Source organism: Accipiter gentilis, chromosome 17, assembly GCF_929443795.1.
Source record: "Accipiter gentilis chromosome 17, bAccGen1.1, whole genome shotgun sequence".
Taxonomy (NCBI): Eukaryota; Metazoa; Chordata; class Aves; order Accipitriformes; family Accipitridae; genus Astur; species Astur gentilis.
In genome coordinates this window covers 2,964,452-2,982,568 of record NC_064896.1, presented here as the reverse complement: position 1 = coordinate 2,982,568, position 18,117 = coordinate 2,964,452, and the positions used below count along the sequence as shown (strand labels likewise).

Here is an 18,117-nt window from a genome sequence, read left to right as displayed (position 1 = left end):
TCTTAGTGTAAGATAGACAGGAGTTTAAGCAAATCTTGCACCAGTCCTGGAAAAAAATGGAAAAAACCTGACAACTGTACTTCCAGTGATTGCACTTTTATTTCCTTGGAACCACATTAGTGTATCTTCCTTTAAAATTCACAGTACAAAAACACTGCATATCTGAAAAGGCAAACTTATACTATCCAAGTGCACTACAGATGCTCTGTTCATTATTCTACTCTGTACGGCTGTGTGTATTCTTTAAAACTAATCATGCTTTTCTGAACTATAAGATGCAATAAGCTCACTCAGAAAACAAAGCTCTCATAAAAACGTTCTTCAACCGGAAGAATTCCACTTGTTTTCTTTACTCCTTTCTTATGAAGTTTCTGAAGTGTATATACATGTTAATTACAGTGTCAACAAAAATGTGTTTTACATTTCTTAGCTGCTTTAGTAAGACTTTTTCAAAGCAAATTATCAATATTTGTTTTTTAAAAACCTATATAATATAGAATCTTTGTAGAACTGTAAATTGGTTCACACTTCCATTATGAACAGGAGCTCTGAGCAAGTCTTTGAAATATAAACCAATTCTTCTACATAGTTTCCAGATAAGTACTTTCTGGATGATATTTAGAAGCAGTTACACTGTTGCATATCTGTAAGTACAAAACAACTTGTCTGTAGTCCGTATTTTGCTTCTCATAATAGAATTTTAGTTATATTTCATTTTAATGAAAGTAATAAACCAGCATTAGTTGGTAGGACACAAGTAATTTAATCTTGAATACAACAATAACAAATACACAAATATATCTACCTAAGATTTGGTTTCACCTTTTCATCTACCTCATCTGGAATATCATCATTAACGTGTCGGACAACCAAATTATATGGTTCCTCCTCCATTGTCTCTTCATCTGATTTCTGTTCCTCCTCCAAAGCCCATTTGGAACGTTTGTTTCCTGTGGAGGAGACAGAAGAATGTTCTGCATCTAAATCGTCAGGGATGCTGTCAAAATTAGCTTCTGCTAGACACTTAGGGCACAGTCTGTAGCGTCTTGTTCCTTGCTGAACAACACATCCTGTTAGTTCAGTTACGTGACGCTTGCATTTTCTGCAGATCAGTTTGCCAGCTTGATGTATCTAAAGAGATTTAAAATTTGAAAATGTCAGTGTTCATCCAAAAGCAGATTTAAAAAAAAAAAAAAAAAAAAAAGAAAATTCACTGAATCATTCTAAAAAATTAAATTTAAAATATAATTTGCCAATTTAAATAATGAATAATTAATGTTGATGTGCAGCTAGGAAGCTTTTCTGGTATTAGTTCTGGAAATGACTGAACAGCTGGTACCAATGACATCTTGTGGGGTTTTTTTCTAGGCTGAGCCTCCGATGGAAATGGCATACCGTTTGGAAGTGGTTACGTAGATGCTCTAGTCGGGTGAACCTTTTCCCACATGCTTCGCACGGGTACGGTCGCTCCCCTGTGTGACACCGAAGATGTCGCTTCAGGTCTGCGCGTCGTTTCACTGTGTGTGTACAGAAGGGGCATTTGAATCGCATCCGAGGTAGGTCATCTGTTACAGAGAAATACAGGTAAAATGTCAAATAGCAGTGGCCTCTCTTTATGTAGTAGTTTGATTATTTCTCAGCTTAAATTAGCAGCAGTTCATTTTCCCTCTGGTCTGTCACTAAATAGGAAAAATCCCAAAATACAATCCTCCAAACCCAGTAGTTCTTATTGAAATTATTAAGCAGCCGTTTGATAATACAGTCTTTCTTACTCAGGGTATTTTTTAGACATACAGATGATCATAAATACATAGCTATTACATATAGTCATCATATCTGATCCTTTCATCAGCTAACAGTTCATAGCTTTAACATTTATAATCTCTGTGTAATATACTAGGATGCCCAAAGTCTTAAAAATATGCGATTATAATAAAATATAGGTACATTAGTTTCCATCAGAATGCATGTAAGAATACACCTGTCAGCTTTATTCCACCATCTCAGGCATATGCTGTCAAGAGCTTAGATGCTTTATGTAATGTGGCCAAGCAGTCATGAAGATTGGGCTGGTTTGGACCTTACGGGAAATGCAGCATCCTGCCAGTGACAGGACCTTCTCTTGGGAAGGACTTCGGTTGGATTTAGGTTGGATGCCTCTACTACTGCCAGGTATTGGGGACCTTACAAGAGAAAGTCAGTCCTTTGGGTCCCCAAGTCAATTACAGCTCTTGAGGCTTCATTAAATTCCACTTGGGTCCAAATAATCTGGCATGTATTGTTTTAACTTTACAGAATACATGGGTCAAGTTCTCTGATTCTGATTCTCCATGCCTGGTTCTGGCTTCAAAGTTTCTCATTCTGTTAGGTACTATAATCGAGTAGATCAAGAAAATAATCTGCAACACTAGGCATCATTTTGGTTTTCATGCAGCCATACAAATTCTCTCTAAAAGATCATGTGAATTCTTCCAAACAAAGACAAACTTTGCAAAACCATATGTATTTTTTACCTTCGTTCCAACTACTCATTACACCTAAAATTGTGGGCATTGAGGTGTACAGTTCCTCTGCCTTTAACTCCATGAACTCGGGAGTTCTTGAAAGTTCTTGCTCTAGCTGAGCAACAGACCACTTCTTTGGTATCACTTCCGATTCGTGATTATATCCGTAATCATCGTGATCAACGTCATTCTCGGCATCAAATTCGACCTCCTCTCTAACCCGAGAGATGTGGCTGGAATCTGACGCGCTGCAACCTCCGCTGGCCCGCTCAGCTTTGTTCAATTTATACTGCACAAAATCACGGGTCTGTGACAGTCCGAGGTGCTTTCGGCGCTTTCTCGTTGAGCCCTGTTTTCTGCCTCTTTTCGATAGCTGTGTTTCTGCCCGCTGAAGAATCACCTGTGAGGACAGGTAGCTGCTGTAGCTACTCCAGGAATTTTCATTTACCGTATTAGCCTTTTCATCCGGGATTGAATAGGAACGCCTGGGGTTGCTCTTTGCTTTCCTTCTTGACCGATAAAGAGATGGATGGGCAGGTTCACTGCTTGTACTTTTGGCCGAAAGGCTGAGGTAGTGATCCTTTTCCTTTTCGTTAATATCGAGTGAGGATTTGATGAATGTCTTACAGACATTAAGAATATCTGTCATCTGCAGATAGCTAGCAGCTGACATGACTTCGATGACATTCTGACCGGTTAAAGACAGTATGCCTGAATACACGAAGTCCAGGATAACCATAAATGTCTCTGGGGAGAAGACCTCAAAAGTAGCTATTGTTGGCTGACTCGCCTCCTTCGAGCTCTGCGAAAGGAGCATTTTGAAATAGCCGCTGCTGGCAAACAGCACATTGCGATGTGCCTTAAAGACCTTGCCCTCGACCAGGATATTGCAGTCACAGAACAAGTCTTGCTTCCGTTGTTCGTTTAGCTGCTCTAGGAGGTGAAACTGGTGGGAAGAAATCTCCATTCCAGTCAGGGGATAAAAGGAAGGCTTGTTCTAAAGTAAAAAAAACAAGTATAACCATGACAATCTAAACCAAGGTTGCTGAATCCTATTTTAAAGGGATGAGCTCTCTTTTTAAAAACATGAACATCGTACATGGCATCGCATTCCCAATATATCTCCAAACTCCCTGCAGCCCCTACCCCGCATAATAACATGAGAGAAGAAACTTAACAACTCTAGAAGAGGGGAAAAGACGCCTCAGCAGGGTTACTGCATATCCTAAAAGAATTACGATTACACCGACGAAGACGTGAACGGCTCGCAGACTGAGAAGGACTCGGCCCTTCTGCCCTAGGGACTGCCGCGACCGACGGGAGAGCCCACGCCTCCAACCCGCCCGCCGCGGGCAGAGCCCCCGCCGGAGCTCGGCGGGGCCGCGCATGAAGGCAGCGGCCGAGCACCCGCGGCCTCAGCCCTCCTCCCGCGGCATTGGCGGAGGCCGCCGTTACTCACCCGCAACGCCCGGCCGAATTGGTCGCTCGGCCATCGGGAGCCCGGGACGCCCGACGGCGCCGGACCCGCCCGCCAAAGCGCGGAGGCGCCTCCCGGCTTCGCGGGCTGCCGCGGCCGCCCCCGCTCCCGCTCCCGCCGCGGGGACCGCAGCTCCGGCCGGCTGCGCGCTCCCCTCCGCCGGGCCGGGCCGGGCGCGCAGCCCGGAGCCGCCCGCCTTAGCGGAGCTCCCCGCCACGCTGCCGCCGCCGCCCGGTGCCGGGCGCCCGGCGTGGCCCGGGCCGGGGCCGCTCCCGCCGCAGCTGCCCGCAGCCTCCCCGCGGCGGGCAGCGCCCCGGCCGCCCCCTTGCGCGGCCCCTCTCGCCGCGCACCCGCCGCCCGCTCCTGCTCCCGCGCAGCCCTTTGTTGCCGCGCCTGGCTCCTCGCAGCCGCGCCCGGGGCTGCAAATGGCGCCCGCCTAGGACGCCGTGCAGCCCCGGTAACCGTCGGCTCCCAGGGGCAGCTGCCCGCGGGCCGGCACGGCACACGGACCCCCGGCGCCCTCGGAGAGCGCCGAGCCCGGGGCCGTCCCTCGCAGCAGCCCGCTCCTACCCGTCTTCAGTCCGACGCCCGGTCCGACCTATCGGTGTACAGCAGAACCGCCACTCACCGGGCTGGGTCCCGCGGGCGGCCGCCGCTGAGCCGAAGGGAGCGGGCGGTGGATGCGGGGTCCCCGGCGGCTGAAGGCAACGCGCTGGTCCCGCAGCCCCGAGCCCTGGAAGCCCGAACGTGAGAGAAACAAAAGGTATTTGCTGACGTGGGCGTTGGACAGAGACGCCCGAGGGCTGGGGACACAATTAAAGGGGCAACGCACCGATTGCAGGCGCAGCCCAGCGGCTTTCCTCCGCCTGCTCGCCCTGCAGTCGGGGCTGCTCGCCTCTTCCCACACCCACATGCCGTCCGGGAGGCTCACTGCCTTACCGCAGACAATGCACGGCTATTGTTAAAGGCCCGTCTGGATAGCTTTGTATGTAGAAGGAAGGCGCCACCTGAATGGGAAATACCTGTAGTTCTGTGGCGTAGGATATATGCTATTACTCAATACAGCAGCACTTCCATAACAGGCAAGTTTTGTATTCAGACAATGGAGATAATCCTAAACCAAAGTACCGCAAGTGGGAGTGCAATATGACAGATTTTTGGGGGTTTTTCACTTCTGTGTGGAAAAAGAAAATCAAATCAGGATTCCCATGAGAAGACAAGACACTTTCAATCTTGTTCCTCGAGACCATTGAATAATTTTGAGAAGGAACCTCTGCAGGTCCTCAGGTATAGTCCCCTCCTCAAAGCAGGCTCAGTTAGGACGCGGTCAAAGAACAGTTCCCATTTGCACAGTAAAAAGTGTCACGTGAGAGTGTGGCAGAGAATTTCTTTAGTGTTTAATTTAGTACAACAGCTAAACCAAGATATGGAAATCTTTTTCCTGCCACTCCTACCAGTTTTTCCTTACAAGATTTTTTTGTTCTGTGTTGCTATGTTTAAAATTCTTGATGCACCAAATAAGATGCCTCTCTGCATTTCAAGAGATAAATATGATGAAAGGTTATGCTAACTCCAGTGTGGGAGGTTTTTTAAGTTAAACAGTATAGAAAATATTTAACTAAATGGTATTATAAGCTTTTCTTAGTAGCTTATCAAATTATACCCACCACTCAACAGACATACCGACTGTTGGTACAGATTTATACCTAATGGGAAAAGTACACTGAAAGTCTGGAGGCAGGGACTGGATGATTATAAGATCCTTTTCTGCAAAACTCAACCTTTTGGCCAGAATTAGAGAAAAATTCTGCTATTTCATTCTCGTACATGTTGCCTTCCAACTAATAGTAACCTTGTAATTGACTTCTGGCTTTTCCTGAGATGTTCCAGAAAAATCAAGAAGCAAGTGTTCAAATGCCTGTACTAGAATATTGAACTACTCTTACAATTCTGCTGCACTTACTCATGTAGAAACAATAAAAGGAATACAGAATTAACTATTTGGACTCTTTTTGGATTACAATTTACATTTCTCTATCTTGCAAATGGTTAGAAGTCCCCAGTGCCAGCTTCAGCAGATCACATAGATACTGGCCTCAGCAGTCCACTAAAGTAGTTCCTTATGAATTTGTAATCTTACTAAATAAACCCTAAACGCATGTGCTTATTCCAGTCTGACTGCTGCTATCTTTAGCCTCAAGGCTTCAATTAAAATACAATTTTTAAATGCCTTTTTTAGGATAAATTCAACTAAACAAGTTTAGTTTAGCTATAATCCTCACTTAACGCAAACCTCAACTCTGCTAGCCTTCAGCAGTTAAGGTTTTAGATAGATACTCAACTACATAGCATTGTTGTTATGCTGACAGATGCTAACGATAGTCAGAGGGGGATCCTGGGATCCGGGCACAGCCATTGACTCAACTGTAGCCAGACGGCAGGTCAGGCATTTTTCAGCTAAATCAAGGTCCATATAAATAATAAATGGGGCTGAAGATAGTGCTATTAGCCCCTGTGTAGGCTATCTGAAGTTCAAAGCCAAGTATTTCTGCAGACTAAGAGACCAAAATATAAGAAAGGTAGACATTGGCATTGCTAGGTAATGGGATAACCTCTGACAGTGACCAGATGCTTCAGGGTAGAAATGTAGTACATTCCATAATTTTATATACAATAGAGTTGTTTGGGTTTTTTTCCTAAGTTATCACTGAAAAACTGGGAGGGATCCCAAAATACGGGAGGATGGAATGTTGTTCTGAAGAGCCATGAGTAAAGGAAGGATGATACATGTAGCAGTCAAGTGTCAGTCCTCCGCTAGATCTGTGGGTTTACACGTATTTTCAAAACTCACACTAAATATTTTTGCAATTTTTTTTTCATCTCTGTTATTCAGAATTGTAATAGAATATGTATCAAAAGTTAGAAAGGGAGATTTATTATGAGGTTGTTTTTTAGGGTCTGCTTTTTTTTTTTATTAATTTGGGGGGAAGAAAAATAACAACCAACAAAACCAACAGTTGAACCATTAAGATAAAGATAAGTGTCACTTTTGGGGGATAGTGAATATAGAAGTTTAGATAATTTAATGGAAAACAAAAATATGGGATATGATGTGAAGGAGAAAAACTAATCAAGTATCACACAAGTCATAGGTTTATGTGGCAGGTAGAATTCTGTAAGAAATACCTGAAAAGGGAGAAAGAGAAATGTTTTTTAATTCAGTGTTTCAGCCTTTGAAAGGATGGCAAGATAGTTGTCAGAAAATAAGGATAGTTAAAGGTGAGACACTGAACAGAAGATGATGAATCTGTCTTCACTCTTGACTGTGGTTTTGTGAACACGATAAACGCAAGCCAAGCAAAAGCAATCATAGAATCACAGAATTGTTTAGGTTGGAAAAGACCTTTAAGATCATAAAGTCCAACGGTTAACCTAGCGCTGCCAAGTCCACCACTAAAGCATGTCCCTAAGAGGCAGGCTTTCAGTGACAAAGGACAGACAGAGGAGAGAAAAGGACAAAGACACTAGGATTGCACAGAAAGTAGAGGTATACAAGAGGAATGCCTCTTGAAGTAGACATCCCTCCAATGTTAGTCAGATGAAATGGGGAATGGAAAAGCAATTGACAAGAGAATGATGTACTGAAAACCAGTGAATATCAAAACATGCATTAAGAAGTAGTATTTAAGAGCATTCAAAGCAACACGAGTAAGATGAAAGAAATGCAAGGAAAAAAAATTTTTTTAAAAAAGCAAAAACCAATTTGAGAGGAATCGCAGAACTGTTGGTCATAGGGGAGCTGTGAATGTCTCTGGTCCCATCTCCCACAGGAAGGCGGCCAGCATCAAGATCAGATCACGATCAGATCAGCCAGGGCTTTGTCTAGCCCAGTCTTGAACACCTTCAAGGACAACCATCTCTGAGGCTGCTTTCTGCACAGCCCGTTCCAATGCTGCACTACAATTTAAACCTCTCAAACTATGATTTGGATGTACAGAGGCAGGACAGAAACAGAATCTGAAAGGATTGCTATTCGCAGAAGTCAATACAGTTCTATACAGCATCCTCTAGCATTTAAAGATAAAAATCAGGTGTCCTACTTGTGACCCAGCAAAGTTCTAAAAGCAACACAGTCAAATCGGTTACTGCCAGGTAAATGAAATTCGGTGGGAACAACCCTATATGGTCTTTACTTTCTTCTTTGAGAAGAAAGACAATATGACTTCTGCTAATGAGTGGTACGTGATCATAACAGAAATATGAAGACGACAGTCATCAGAGGCAATGCAAGGAGATGAAAAGAAAACAAATAGAATTACTTTCATTTAGAGAAAAACAAGCAAAATATATGACTGGCTATGTAAAATGAAGACGTAGAAAATAGAAGGCACTTAACATTTATCTTGTCTTGCAATACAAAAATAAGAGAACAACAACAGAAATTAAGGCAACAAATATAAAAATGGTAACCTTTTTCAAATACAGAACATAATTGACCTGTGGGAATCGCAGTCTTGAGCTAAAACTCCAAGCTTAATAAGATACCTAAAAAATTACTACAGATACCTAGTTATGCTACTAACAATAAAATATAAAAGCAGTAAAAACCCTTATTTGCCAGGCAAATCAACAATCTGCCTATATTTAAAAAGTAAATGTCTTCATATGGATGGATTGTTCCATTTACCCATTTATAGCCACCTCACATCTTTTTCTGAAGCATCTGGTCCTCAGTATTCTTAGATTTATGGTCTCTAATTAGATTGAGTATTGATCAAAAAATCCCTTTTCTTCTAAAAACACCCCCAAGTATACAGAAACACTTAGTAGTCTCACCTTTACAGTTGCAGTTAAGATTTTAGACCTAGCGTGACACTTTATTTTCCCTTCCCCTTAATCCATTCCCAAACACACACACAGACTAATCCCAGCCACTTTGTATTCTGGGACAGCAGGCACCAATACCTAGAATTTATTGCGCATAGTGTTTAATGTAAAGGGAAACGGAAAAATCTATTAAATTTGATTTCAGCAAGCATTTTCTCTTGAAATTTGATTGAAGTCATTCCATATGCTTTTATATATTTCTTCTATATTTGATTTAGTTAAGGTTGCTCAGGAATATTTCAGCCATTTAATAATATGCATTTTAGGAGTAATAAGGTTCAAGAAAATAACCAACTGTTTTCACGTCAAGTCCATTTTCTGGACTGCTGACCAAAGCGTAATATAAAATTGAGGCAAGTGTAAGTCTTGTTTGGAAAAGATGTTTTCATCTGGGTCATCAGAAAGTTTTGTAAGTTCCCCCCTTCAGCCCCCCCTCCCCAAGTCCAAGCCAATGGATGATAATTTTTGTAGGAACAATAAAATACCACTTCTTGTCTCCTTAGAACATACAAGCAGGCTGCTTCTTGATAGCCTGGCATGTTTGAGGGGAAGGGCTCCTAATGCTTACACTGTGAACTCAGAAGGAAGTGCACGAGCTGTCATTTAAGAGACCTGTAGGCTGGGCATCTGCAGCCTGGAATGAAAATGCTGCACTCTCTGGTAATGATGATACTAATAAGGCTATATAGTTTTTACACAAATAAAAATAAAGTAGTGAGTTTTTAGCTGTCCCTGGGAAAGAGATTATATAGTGTGTGTATATATATATATATATATATGGGATTGTTCTGTAATTAATCCCAGGTTTCAGCCAAACATGCTTACAAAGTTGTAAAAAATAATAATAATAAAAAAAAGTTTTCCAAGCCTTTACCCATTGAGTTCAACGATCACGGGATGAAGACTGTATTAATACTCAGGTCTGTCCAAGAAAATGCAGAGTAAAAGCACCCCAGGAGCATACTTCTCTCCTGTTTACAGTGCTGGTTAAGATAAACTCACTAAGTAACAAAACAAAACTTGGCTTATTTTGTTATAGAAGTAAACTTTCTTCACCATTACTCATCTCATCTCTTGTAGTCTAATTGTAGGTAAAATTACACAAAGGAGATGTCTAGAACTTCCAGTACATCTTGTTCTCATCAGCATATAGTACAGACTGAAAAAGGTTGAAGTGTGTTCTCCTGGTGACCGAATGACTTTAGGAATATAGAAATTGATAATGACTCCATCTTAAAATTAATCAGTTTAAACTGAGTACAGGTCAATACAAACAAGAGCAGTCAATGGTTTCAGATGTAAAATCTCATCAGTTCCATTTCTAATTATATAGTATATATACTGTACAAATTGTTCTGCCACTGTTATTGGCAAATAAAACGGGACAAAGAGAGAAAACAACAGCTAAAGTAACCTCATAAGGGTTGTTTCCTTCACATTGGCATGGAGAAGCTGACACTGCATTGGCAATGCCATGGATGCAGGGCTACCAGTCATGTCAGTCTAGCACTTTTGAGAGGTAAAAAAAAAAAAAAAAAAGAGAGTATTTTACTAGTGCTTATTAAAATATAACCCAGTCCAAGTTCCCAATTTTCAGAATCAATAAAACATCTACTTGCATCAGTTAATGATCCATAATTGTAATAATTTTATCTCTGATGTGCTGACTAGGACTAGCATTCATGTGTTTATTTTCTTGTAAAGGAATATGTCTTGAATGAATGATCTGCTAAAGATTCTCCTTATTCTAATAAATTTTACAAGAAAATGCTTTTCCAGACGAATGTTCTAAAACATTTTTATATGCTTTTTCTTGATTAGCTGCCTTTTTTCTTATCATAATATGAAGACTTCATGAAATTTCCTGGAAGATTATCTTCATTTCTGAATACTGAAGAGAGGTTTTCTTTATATTCTGGTGTGTGGGGTATTTATACTTTGTTTATCGCCAGATGATATTACATATAAAACCCACATCTCTACAAGTTTAAAAAGTGGGCAATTTACAGTACTGTGTGGTGGTTTTTTTTTGTTTGTTTGTTTAGTATTTAGACCTCACTTCCTTGAAAGAGGTTTTGAGAAGTGACCCATTGTCTGCTATAAAAAGTTATCCATGTAGTACTTCAGTTTCCTTGTTCATCCATTATTTCATTTAAGGGTGGATTCTTTCTAATGAAGCAAAGCATGGGTATTCTGATAAGAAAACTCAGGGTGGACTCAATAGCAAGTCCATAAATACATGCAAGTCTGGACCTGTTCAAGAGAAACCAGTACATCTCTGCACGATTAACAACAGGCTGGTGGAGGGTTTGTGGTCAAGACAGTACATTCCCCCTCTTACACAGAATTCCTACTTCTTCTCTTGCAACTACCTAATATTTGGTTTTACTTCCTTTTCATCTACTTCATCCTCACTGTCATCAACTTGCTGAATGACCAAGTCGGTTGACCCATCCTCCACAATCTCCACATCGGATCTGTTGTCTTCCCCATAGTGCCACCTGGAATCCTTATCCCCATCTTGTGGAAATTCAAGGGGTGCTTCAGCCTCCAAGTCAATGCGAATACTGTCTATGCCAGCTTCGGCCAAACACTCATTACAGAGTCTGTAACGTCGTGTCCCCTCTTGGACCACTTGTCCTGTTAGCTCAGTCACGTGGCGTTTACACTTTCTGCAGATAGGCTTACAAGCCTGATGAATCTGGGAAAATTGAAAGGAATAAATTTGATAACGTGTCCACAAAGAAGCATTTTTTAAGATGACAAAAAGTAGGGCTGGAGTAGCGTCAAATGGTAGTGTTAACTCATTTTGAGAGACAGTCATCCAAAGTTAAGAATTAAGCCATCGCAGGTGCTGTAATCACCCACTTAAGCTCTGTTACAGGACTTGCACAGAGCAGTATCTTTGTGAGCCATCAGTTAACACAGAAATTCATCCCCTTTCATACAAATTATGTTTCAAACTGACAACAAAACCAAATTCATTTTCTATTACCTCTTCTTTACAGGAGTCAATATATCAACCAGATACACTTGTACTGTGTTTAACTGTACTGAGACAGATATACACATTAAACAAATCATGCAGTTACTAAAAATACATACTGTTCGAAAATGGCTACTTAGGTGATCTAGCCTGCTAAATCTTTTCCCACATGCCTCACAAGGGTAAGGGCGCTCTCCTGTATGACAGCGAAGGTGACGCTTTAGGTCTGCTTTTCTTTTCACCACATGAGTGCAGAATGGGCACTTGAACCTCATCCTGGGCAGATCATCTGTTAGAAAATAATGCGATTAAAAAAATTAAGTCATAACATGTCTAGTCACATAATGCTCTAGGAAAAGGCATTCTATGAGCAGAATAGCAAATCACTTTTATTAAAAAAATATTACCGTAGGTCTTTTCAAGCACAAGGATCTTGTGTTTTCTTGTAAAATACACAGGAGTGCAACAAAGGAAAAGGAGCGAACTGTTAGCTATATTAAAATGAGCTTAAAAATATCCCAAAAGATCACAAATTTGCAAGATGATGCTAAAGATTATGTATTTTGATGGGCTAGTTTTAATAAACTGGGTACTTCAATCATTCGCAATTATTGAAAAATAAGAGTTTAAACTTTCCAAACTTACATTTCTGGACAATACAGATGTCTTTTTGGAAATTGTACACCTGTTCAGTAAAGTAGGTTTTCTCATGGACAGAACAGACGATTCACAGATGACTGTGCACCTACAGCATTAAAACTAATTCTTACCTTCAGCCCAGCTTCCCATGACACCTAGAATCGAGGGCATGCTCGCGTACTGCTCGTCTGCTTTTGAAGACTTCGATTTACTAGAAGAACGGGGTGATTCATGCTCCTGCTGTGACACAGCCAAGCTCCTCGGCATCACGTCAGACCCTTGGCCGTACTGGTATCCCACGTGAGGGGATTCAACTTCTGTTTCAATCTGAACTTGCTCCTCAGACTGAGCAATATGGCCAGTGGGCTCAGCAGCCCTGTCCTCTAGTTTGCTTGATTTATAGTGAGGAATGTCAGAAGGTTGCTGCAGTCCCAGGTGCCGGGATTTCTTTATGGAATCCTGCCGTTGCTCGTGTTTGGACAGCTGCTGCTGGGCATTTCTTTGAGAAGTCGGATAGTAGCTGAAATTGCTCCAAGCGTTTCCACCCATCATACATGTCCCTTGCTCCGGACTTAAGTGCGAATGCGGGGGGCTGCTTTCTCCCCTCCAGCCTGCGCTGTACAAGCAGGATCGGTCCACGCCGTTTGAATTTACATCTTTGTCTGACAGACTGAAGTAGCGATCCTTCTCCTTCTCACTGATGTCCAGCGATGACTTAATGAACGTTTTACACACACTGATAACATCGGTCATCTGCAGATAGCTAGCAGCTGACATGACTTCGATGACATTCTGACCAGTGAGAGACAGTTTGCCTGAATACACAAAATCTAGAATAACTGTAAATGTGTCAGGAGAAAATGCCTGGAAAGTAGCTGTCGTCGGCTGACTCGCCTCCTTCGAGCTCTGCGAAAGGAGCATTTTGAAATACCCGCTGCTGGCAAACAGCACATTGCGATGTGCTTTAAAGACCTTGCCCTCCACCAGGATATTGCAGTCACAGAATAAGTCTTGCCTGCGCTGCTCATTTAGTTGCTGCAAGAGGTGAAACTGGTGAGAAGAAATCTCCATTCCAGAAGAGATGAAATGAAGCGTCGCTCTAAAAAATAAAGAAAACAACCTGAGTCTCGACTTCAGCGTCGTGCAATGCAGCCAAAGACGTCAGACCCAATTTTACAGACATCTTTACAAACAATCGTATGTATTTAAATCTATAAATACATTTAAATTACAATATGCGCAACCATACATTATTTTTCCAAGAATTAAAGAGCGACGAAAAAGCCAAATCAGTACATGTTATCTGGCAGAGACGTGCGTGCTACACCTAGAGCATCTCCTTCCGAAGGATGCAGGACACAGAAGGCAGCTGCACACCCTTCAGGCGCTCTCCAGCGAGACGAGGAGCGCTCCAGCAGCTGCGGTGGAGGACCGCGTCCGCGCCCCGAGCCGACGTTACCGCATCCCCCCGGCTCCCGCCGGGCTCCAAGCCTCGCCGCCGAAGCGACCAGAAATGGGACCCGGCGGCCGAGCCCCGGCGGCCTCAGCCCTCCTCCCGCGGCATTGGCGGAGGCCGCCGTCACTCACCCGCAACGCCCGGCCGAATTGGTCGCTCGGCCATCGGGAGCCCGGGACGCCCGACGGCGCCGGACCCGCCCGCCAAAGCGCGGAGGCGCCTCCCGGCTTCGCGGGCTGCCGCGGCCGCCCCCGCTCCCGCTCCCGCCGCGGGGACCGCAGCGCCGGCGCCCGCCAGCGCTCCGGCCGGCTGCGCGCTCCCCTCCGCCGGGCCGGGCCGGGCGCGCAGCCCGGAGCCGCCCGCCTTAGCGGAGCTCCCCGCCACGCTGCCGCCGCCGCCGCCCGGTGCCGGGCGCCCGGCGTGGCCCGGGCCGGGGCCGCTCCCGCCGCAGCTGCCCGCAGCCTCCCCGCGGCGGGCAGCGCCCCGGCCGCCCCCTTGCGCGGCCCCTCTCGCCGCGCACCCGCCGCCCGCTCCTGCTCCCGCGCAGCCCTTTGTTGCCGCGCCTGGCTCCTCGCAGCCGCGCCCGGGGCTGCAAATGGCGCCCGCCTAGGACGCCGTGCAGCCCCGGTAACCGTCGGCTCCCAGGGGCAGCTGCCCGCGGGCCGGCACGGCACACGGACCCCCGGCGCCCTCGGAGAGCGCCGAGCCCGGGGCCGTCCCTCGCTGCCCCTCGCAGCAAGGCTCGCTCCGGGGCCGTTTCCGCCCCCCGAATCCCGACGCCCTGCTTGGCCTGCCGGCGTGCTACAGCCGCCACTCACCGGGCTGGGTCCTGCGGGCGGGCGGCCGCCGCTGAGCCGAAGGGAGCGGGCGGTGGATGCGGGAGTCCCCGGCCCCGCGTCGGGGCTCGCGGTGGCTGAAGGCGACGCGCTGGTCCCGCAGCCCCGAGCCCTGGAAGCCCGAACGTGAGAGAAACAAAAGGTATTTGCTGACGTGGGCGTTGGACAGAGACGCCCGAGGGCTGGGGACACAATTAAAGGGGCAACGCACCGATTGCAGGCGCAGCCCAGCGGCTTTCCTCCGCCTGCTCGCCCTGCAGTCGGGGCTGCTCGCCTCTTCCCACACCCACATGCCGTCCGGGAGGGGATGTGATGCCCTAGATGCTTCCTTCTCACACCTTTATGTATAGCGGGGGCCTTGATGACCCAAATCCTTCTTTAACGCGCCTGCAGCTTCCTCAAAAGGAGATGTATCCTCTTCTTTTATTTTTTTTTCCCCTGTTCATGTCTGTTATCTTCTGAAAAAAGCACATCTGAAATCCTAGTACCTGAACCTCTCACCTTCTCTCACTCGAAGTTTGATATCTTTCTCCTTCCTCTTCTTGCCACCAGGGTCTTTTCTGTGCTCTTGACACCCCAGATATTTCTCATAAATACTTGTTTTCCTGTGGGAGCCATTCTGCCTTAACTGTATCCTTTGTATCTTTTTTAGCCTTCCCTTCCATAAACTTAAGACATTCCATCTTGAAACAATTCATGTTCCTTTCCCCACTATAGCAAAATGGGAAAGACATCTAAAGACTCTTTCCTCTGATTCTAAGAAACATTCACCCAGTATATCATTTATTCATATTCAATTTATATCCATTTATATTGTAACAATATTTGTCACCGGCTTAATTCCCCCTTTTTAATAAACATCCATAGCTTTGTAGGTTCCATCTCCTTTCAAATGCAGGCCACACTTTTAAAATCTTTCATGAGGCCTGTTCTGCTTGCGTAAGGCTCCACTTTGTACCTGACCAGTTTAAATTAATCATTCTTGAACATGAAAGCAATTGGAATTTACACAGTATTTTGCATGTATCTTTTCAGTCCACTGGGCAATGGTGTTAATTATCAACTGAAAACATTTCAATCTGATGTACCTACAACTGACCAGCCTTTTCCAGCCATGGCATATTGCCAGTCCATAGTCATCCTCTGATCAGCGTCACGTGCAAATTTAATGTAATTTATCTTGCTTTTACATCAAAGTCTAAAGACTGTATTAGCAGAACCTGTTCCAAAGTCAGCCCAGGGGACCATTAGAGCATCTTTTTCCTCATCGTTCCCCTTTCAGGGTTAGACAACACAACCCTAGCACCCAGCATCTCACAGCTCTTACCATTAATTAATAGTGCACACCTGCACATTGAATACTGTATGCAGCCCCAGGGTCACTCATTTCAAAGCGTGTATACAGGAACCTGTAATGCTTCAGGGAGGGAAAAGAGAAATGATCAAAGTCTGGCACAGCTTTGTACAAATGTCTGTAGAATGAGAGATGTCTGAGCTAGGAAAAAAAGTTAAGCAGGTGAGGTAAATGGAAATCTATAAAATCATGAGAAGATCAATAGGGACTGATTGTTCACTGCTTATTCCAGCCTAAGAGGAAGGTGATAGCAAATGAAGCTAGCAGGTGGCAGGGTCAGAGCAAACAAGAGGACGTGGTTCTTTGTATATCACATAGTTCGGCACTGGAACTGCTTGCTATAGGCTGTTGTGGATGCGAAATGTTCATGAGTGTTACAGGGCTGTACTAGACATGGTCATGAGAGAGACTTGAGAGCTAGCTACGTGTAGAAATGTCCTGTGCCTTCAGAAGTCCCCAAGTCACAAACTGTAGGAGACTGGAAGAGTATTCAACTAAAAATATTGCCTGTCATGTTCTTCCATAGAGCAACCAATTTTGACGCAAAAGTCTTGAGTTGGGGAATTTCATTGAATTCAGTTTATTGCCAACTAACATAACCTTTCAGTTAGTGACTCTGGTATTGAGAAATAAAGACGACAGACAATTAAACAATGACTTTGTTTAATACAAACTAGTAAATTTATTTGCAGTATCAGTTTTTAATGCCGCTTGAACTCATTCTTCTACAGTTTGATTTTGCCTGACAATTCAACTAAGTAGCACCTCTTTTTATATAACATTCTACATATTTTTTCAGATCCATGCCCAAATTACTTCATCTGCTGAAAACTTCCTTTTGAAAAGAACTATTTGTAGGTTTTTTCTCTGTTTGACTTAGCTGACTTTTCAGGTAATTGGTACTTTCAGTTGTATATTGGAGAGTGCTTTGCTTGGTAGTTTGTATCAATATTAATAGGACTTCAAGGGTTCTCCATCTGCTAGGAAGAGGTAATAGAATTTAAAATGTAGAAAAAAATGCAGTGGTATCTAGAGTAGCTTAATTAGAATTTTTAAAGATGTTGCAAGTGCTTTACTCAGAGCACTTCAGAAACCGTGCCCTCGAGTCTGCGCAGTGCATGTAGGAATGGCCATGGAACAGACTTTGGTTTTCTCATGCATAGGGACTGATTTCATCCTGTTTTGCACAGTAATACATCACAAGCAATCCACTGATTCCAGAAATGTATTTAGTTGTTTAATCTATTTTTTTGTTTTGTATTTCTAAATTTTAGAATTACGGTGTCTAGCCAAGACAGTTCCACTTGAGTTGAGATATTGTTTGGAGAGCTTATCCAATGGGAGTAAACTTGGCAGCTATGTGGAGGAGGTGCTTCTCACAGCAACAGGAGGAGTGTTGCAAAGCAAGACTAATAGTCTGCTTTTCAGAGAACAATTTACAAATTACTTTTAAAAAAATGACATTGTTAGTGCTGATACAAAAATTATTAACATAAATTTTTCATTGTCTTATTTGGGTTTCAGTAACAAAATATAATTAATAGTAACACCAGTTAAAAGATTTTCCTTAAACAGTTTTCCTTAAAACAAATGTTTCTCGAAAATCACAGAGTTCAGTTATAGTATGTTTTCTGACTTTAAATATATAGTGATATTTCTGGCCAAAGAAAACTCAAGACTGTATACTAGAACAACTGACATACCATAGTTCGAAGACTGACATGCATTGATTCACAAGATTAATTTGTTAGAGTTGCAATGGATTTTTCCCAAATGTGTGAGTGAAGTAATATGCATTTACCAAGGGTTTTATTTTAAATTTTGAAAGTATAAGTAAAATAGCATATAATCTTGGGCTAAAGCAACACAATTTATTTCCTTTTTCTACCACTGAAGAAATAGCTGCATTGGTTTTTTCCACTGGATCAGAAATGTACCATGCTTGGGGAATTAATTAGAATTAATTAGTTGCCGGGGT

At 43.5% G+C, this 18,117-nt stretch overlaps 2 protein-coding genes across 6 annotated transcripts; both read right to left on the bottom strand.

Moving 5' to 3' along the window:
• Positions 1-85: 85 nt before the first annotated feature.
• Positions 86-14,834, bottom strand: LOC126047318 (zinc finger and BTB domain-containing protein 8A-like). Of its 4 annotated transcripts, none has more exons than XM_049820821.1 (4): positions 14,768-14,834; positions 2,514-3,501; positions 1,396-1,565; positions 86-1,131 (listed from the first exon to the last, which is right to left on the bottom strand). In XM_049820821.1, exons 2-4 carry the CDS (start codon positions 3,469-3,471, stop codon positions 802-804), a joined length of 1,458 nt encoding a protein of 485 aa, XP_049676778.1. In that variant the 5' UTR covers positions 3,472-3,501; positions 14,768-14,834; the 3' UTR covers positions 86-801. The 4 variants fall into 4 exon arrangements, with proteins under 4 accessions (XP_049676778.1, XP_049676779.1, XP_049676780.1 ...); XM_049820822.1 differs by lacking the exon at positions 14,768-14,834 and adding an exon at positions 14,081-14,170; XM_049820823.1 differs by lacking the exon at positions 14,768-14,834 and adding an exon at positions 4,610-4,894.
• Positions 7,126-14,873, bottom strand: ZBTB8A (zinc finger and BTB domain containing 8A). Of its 2 annotated transcripts, none has more exons than XM_049820825.1 (4): positions 14,768-14,873; positions 12,625-13,592; positions 11,974-12,143; positions 7,126-11,569 (listed from the first exon to the last, which is right to left on the bottom strand). In XM_049820825.1, exons 2-4 carry the CDS (start codon positions 13,562-13,564, stop codon positions 11,237-11,239), a joined length of 1,443 nt encoding a protein of 480 aa, XP_049676782.1. In that variant the 5' UTR covers positions 13,565-13,592; positions 14,768-14,873; the 3' UTR covers positions 7,126-11,236. The 2 variants fall into 2 exon arrangements, with proteins under 2 accessions (XP_049676782.1, XP_049676781.1); XM_049820824.1 differs by lacking the exon at positions 14,768-14,873 and adding an exon at positions 14,081-14,169.
• Between the last annotated feature and the right edge of the window lie 3,244 nt (positions 14,874-18,117).

Excerpts from the sequence above, each read along its gene's own strand:
- LOC126047318 (XM_049820823.1), bottom strand. The coding sequence starts at position 4,894 with ATGTGGGTGTGGGAAGAGGCGAGCAGCCCCGACTGCAGGGCGAGCAGG. Across the intron at positions 3,502-4,609 it reads CGCCCGCGGGACCCAGCCCG|AACAAGCCTTCCTTTTATCC; the intron begins GTGAGTGGCGGT and ends TTTTTACTTTAG. Across the intron at positions 1,566-2,513 it reads AATGAGTAGTTGGAACGAAG|ATGACCTACCTCGGATGCGA; the intron begins GTAAAAAATACA and ends TCTCTGTAACAG.
- ZBTB8A (XM_049820825.1), bottom strand. The coding sequence starts at position 13,564 with ATGGAGATTTCTTCTCACCAGTTTCACCTCTTGCAGCAACTAAATGAG. Across the intron at positions 12,144-12,624 it reads CATGGGAAGCTGGGCTGAAG|ATGATCTGCCCAGGATGAGG; the intron begins GTAAGAATTAGT and ends ATTTTCTAACAG. Across the intron at positions 11,570-11,973 it reads TAAGTAGCCATTTTCGAACA|ATTCATCAGGCTTGTAAGCC; the intron begins GTATGTATTTTT and ends CAATTTTCCCAG.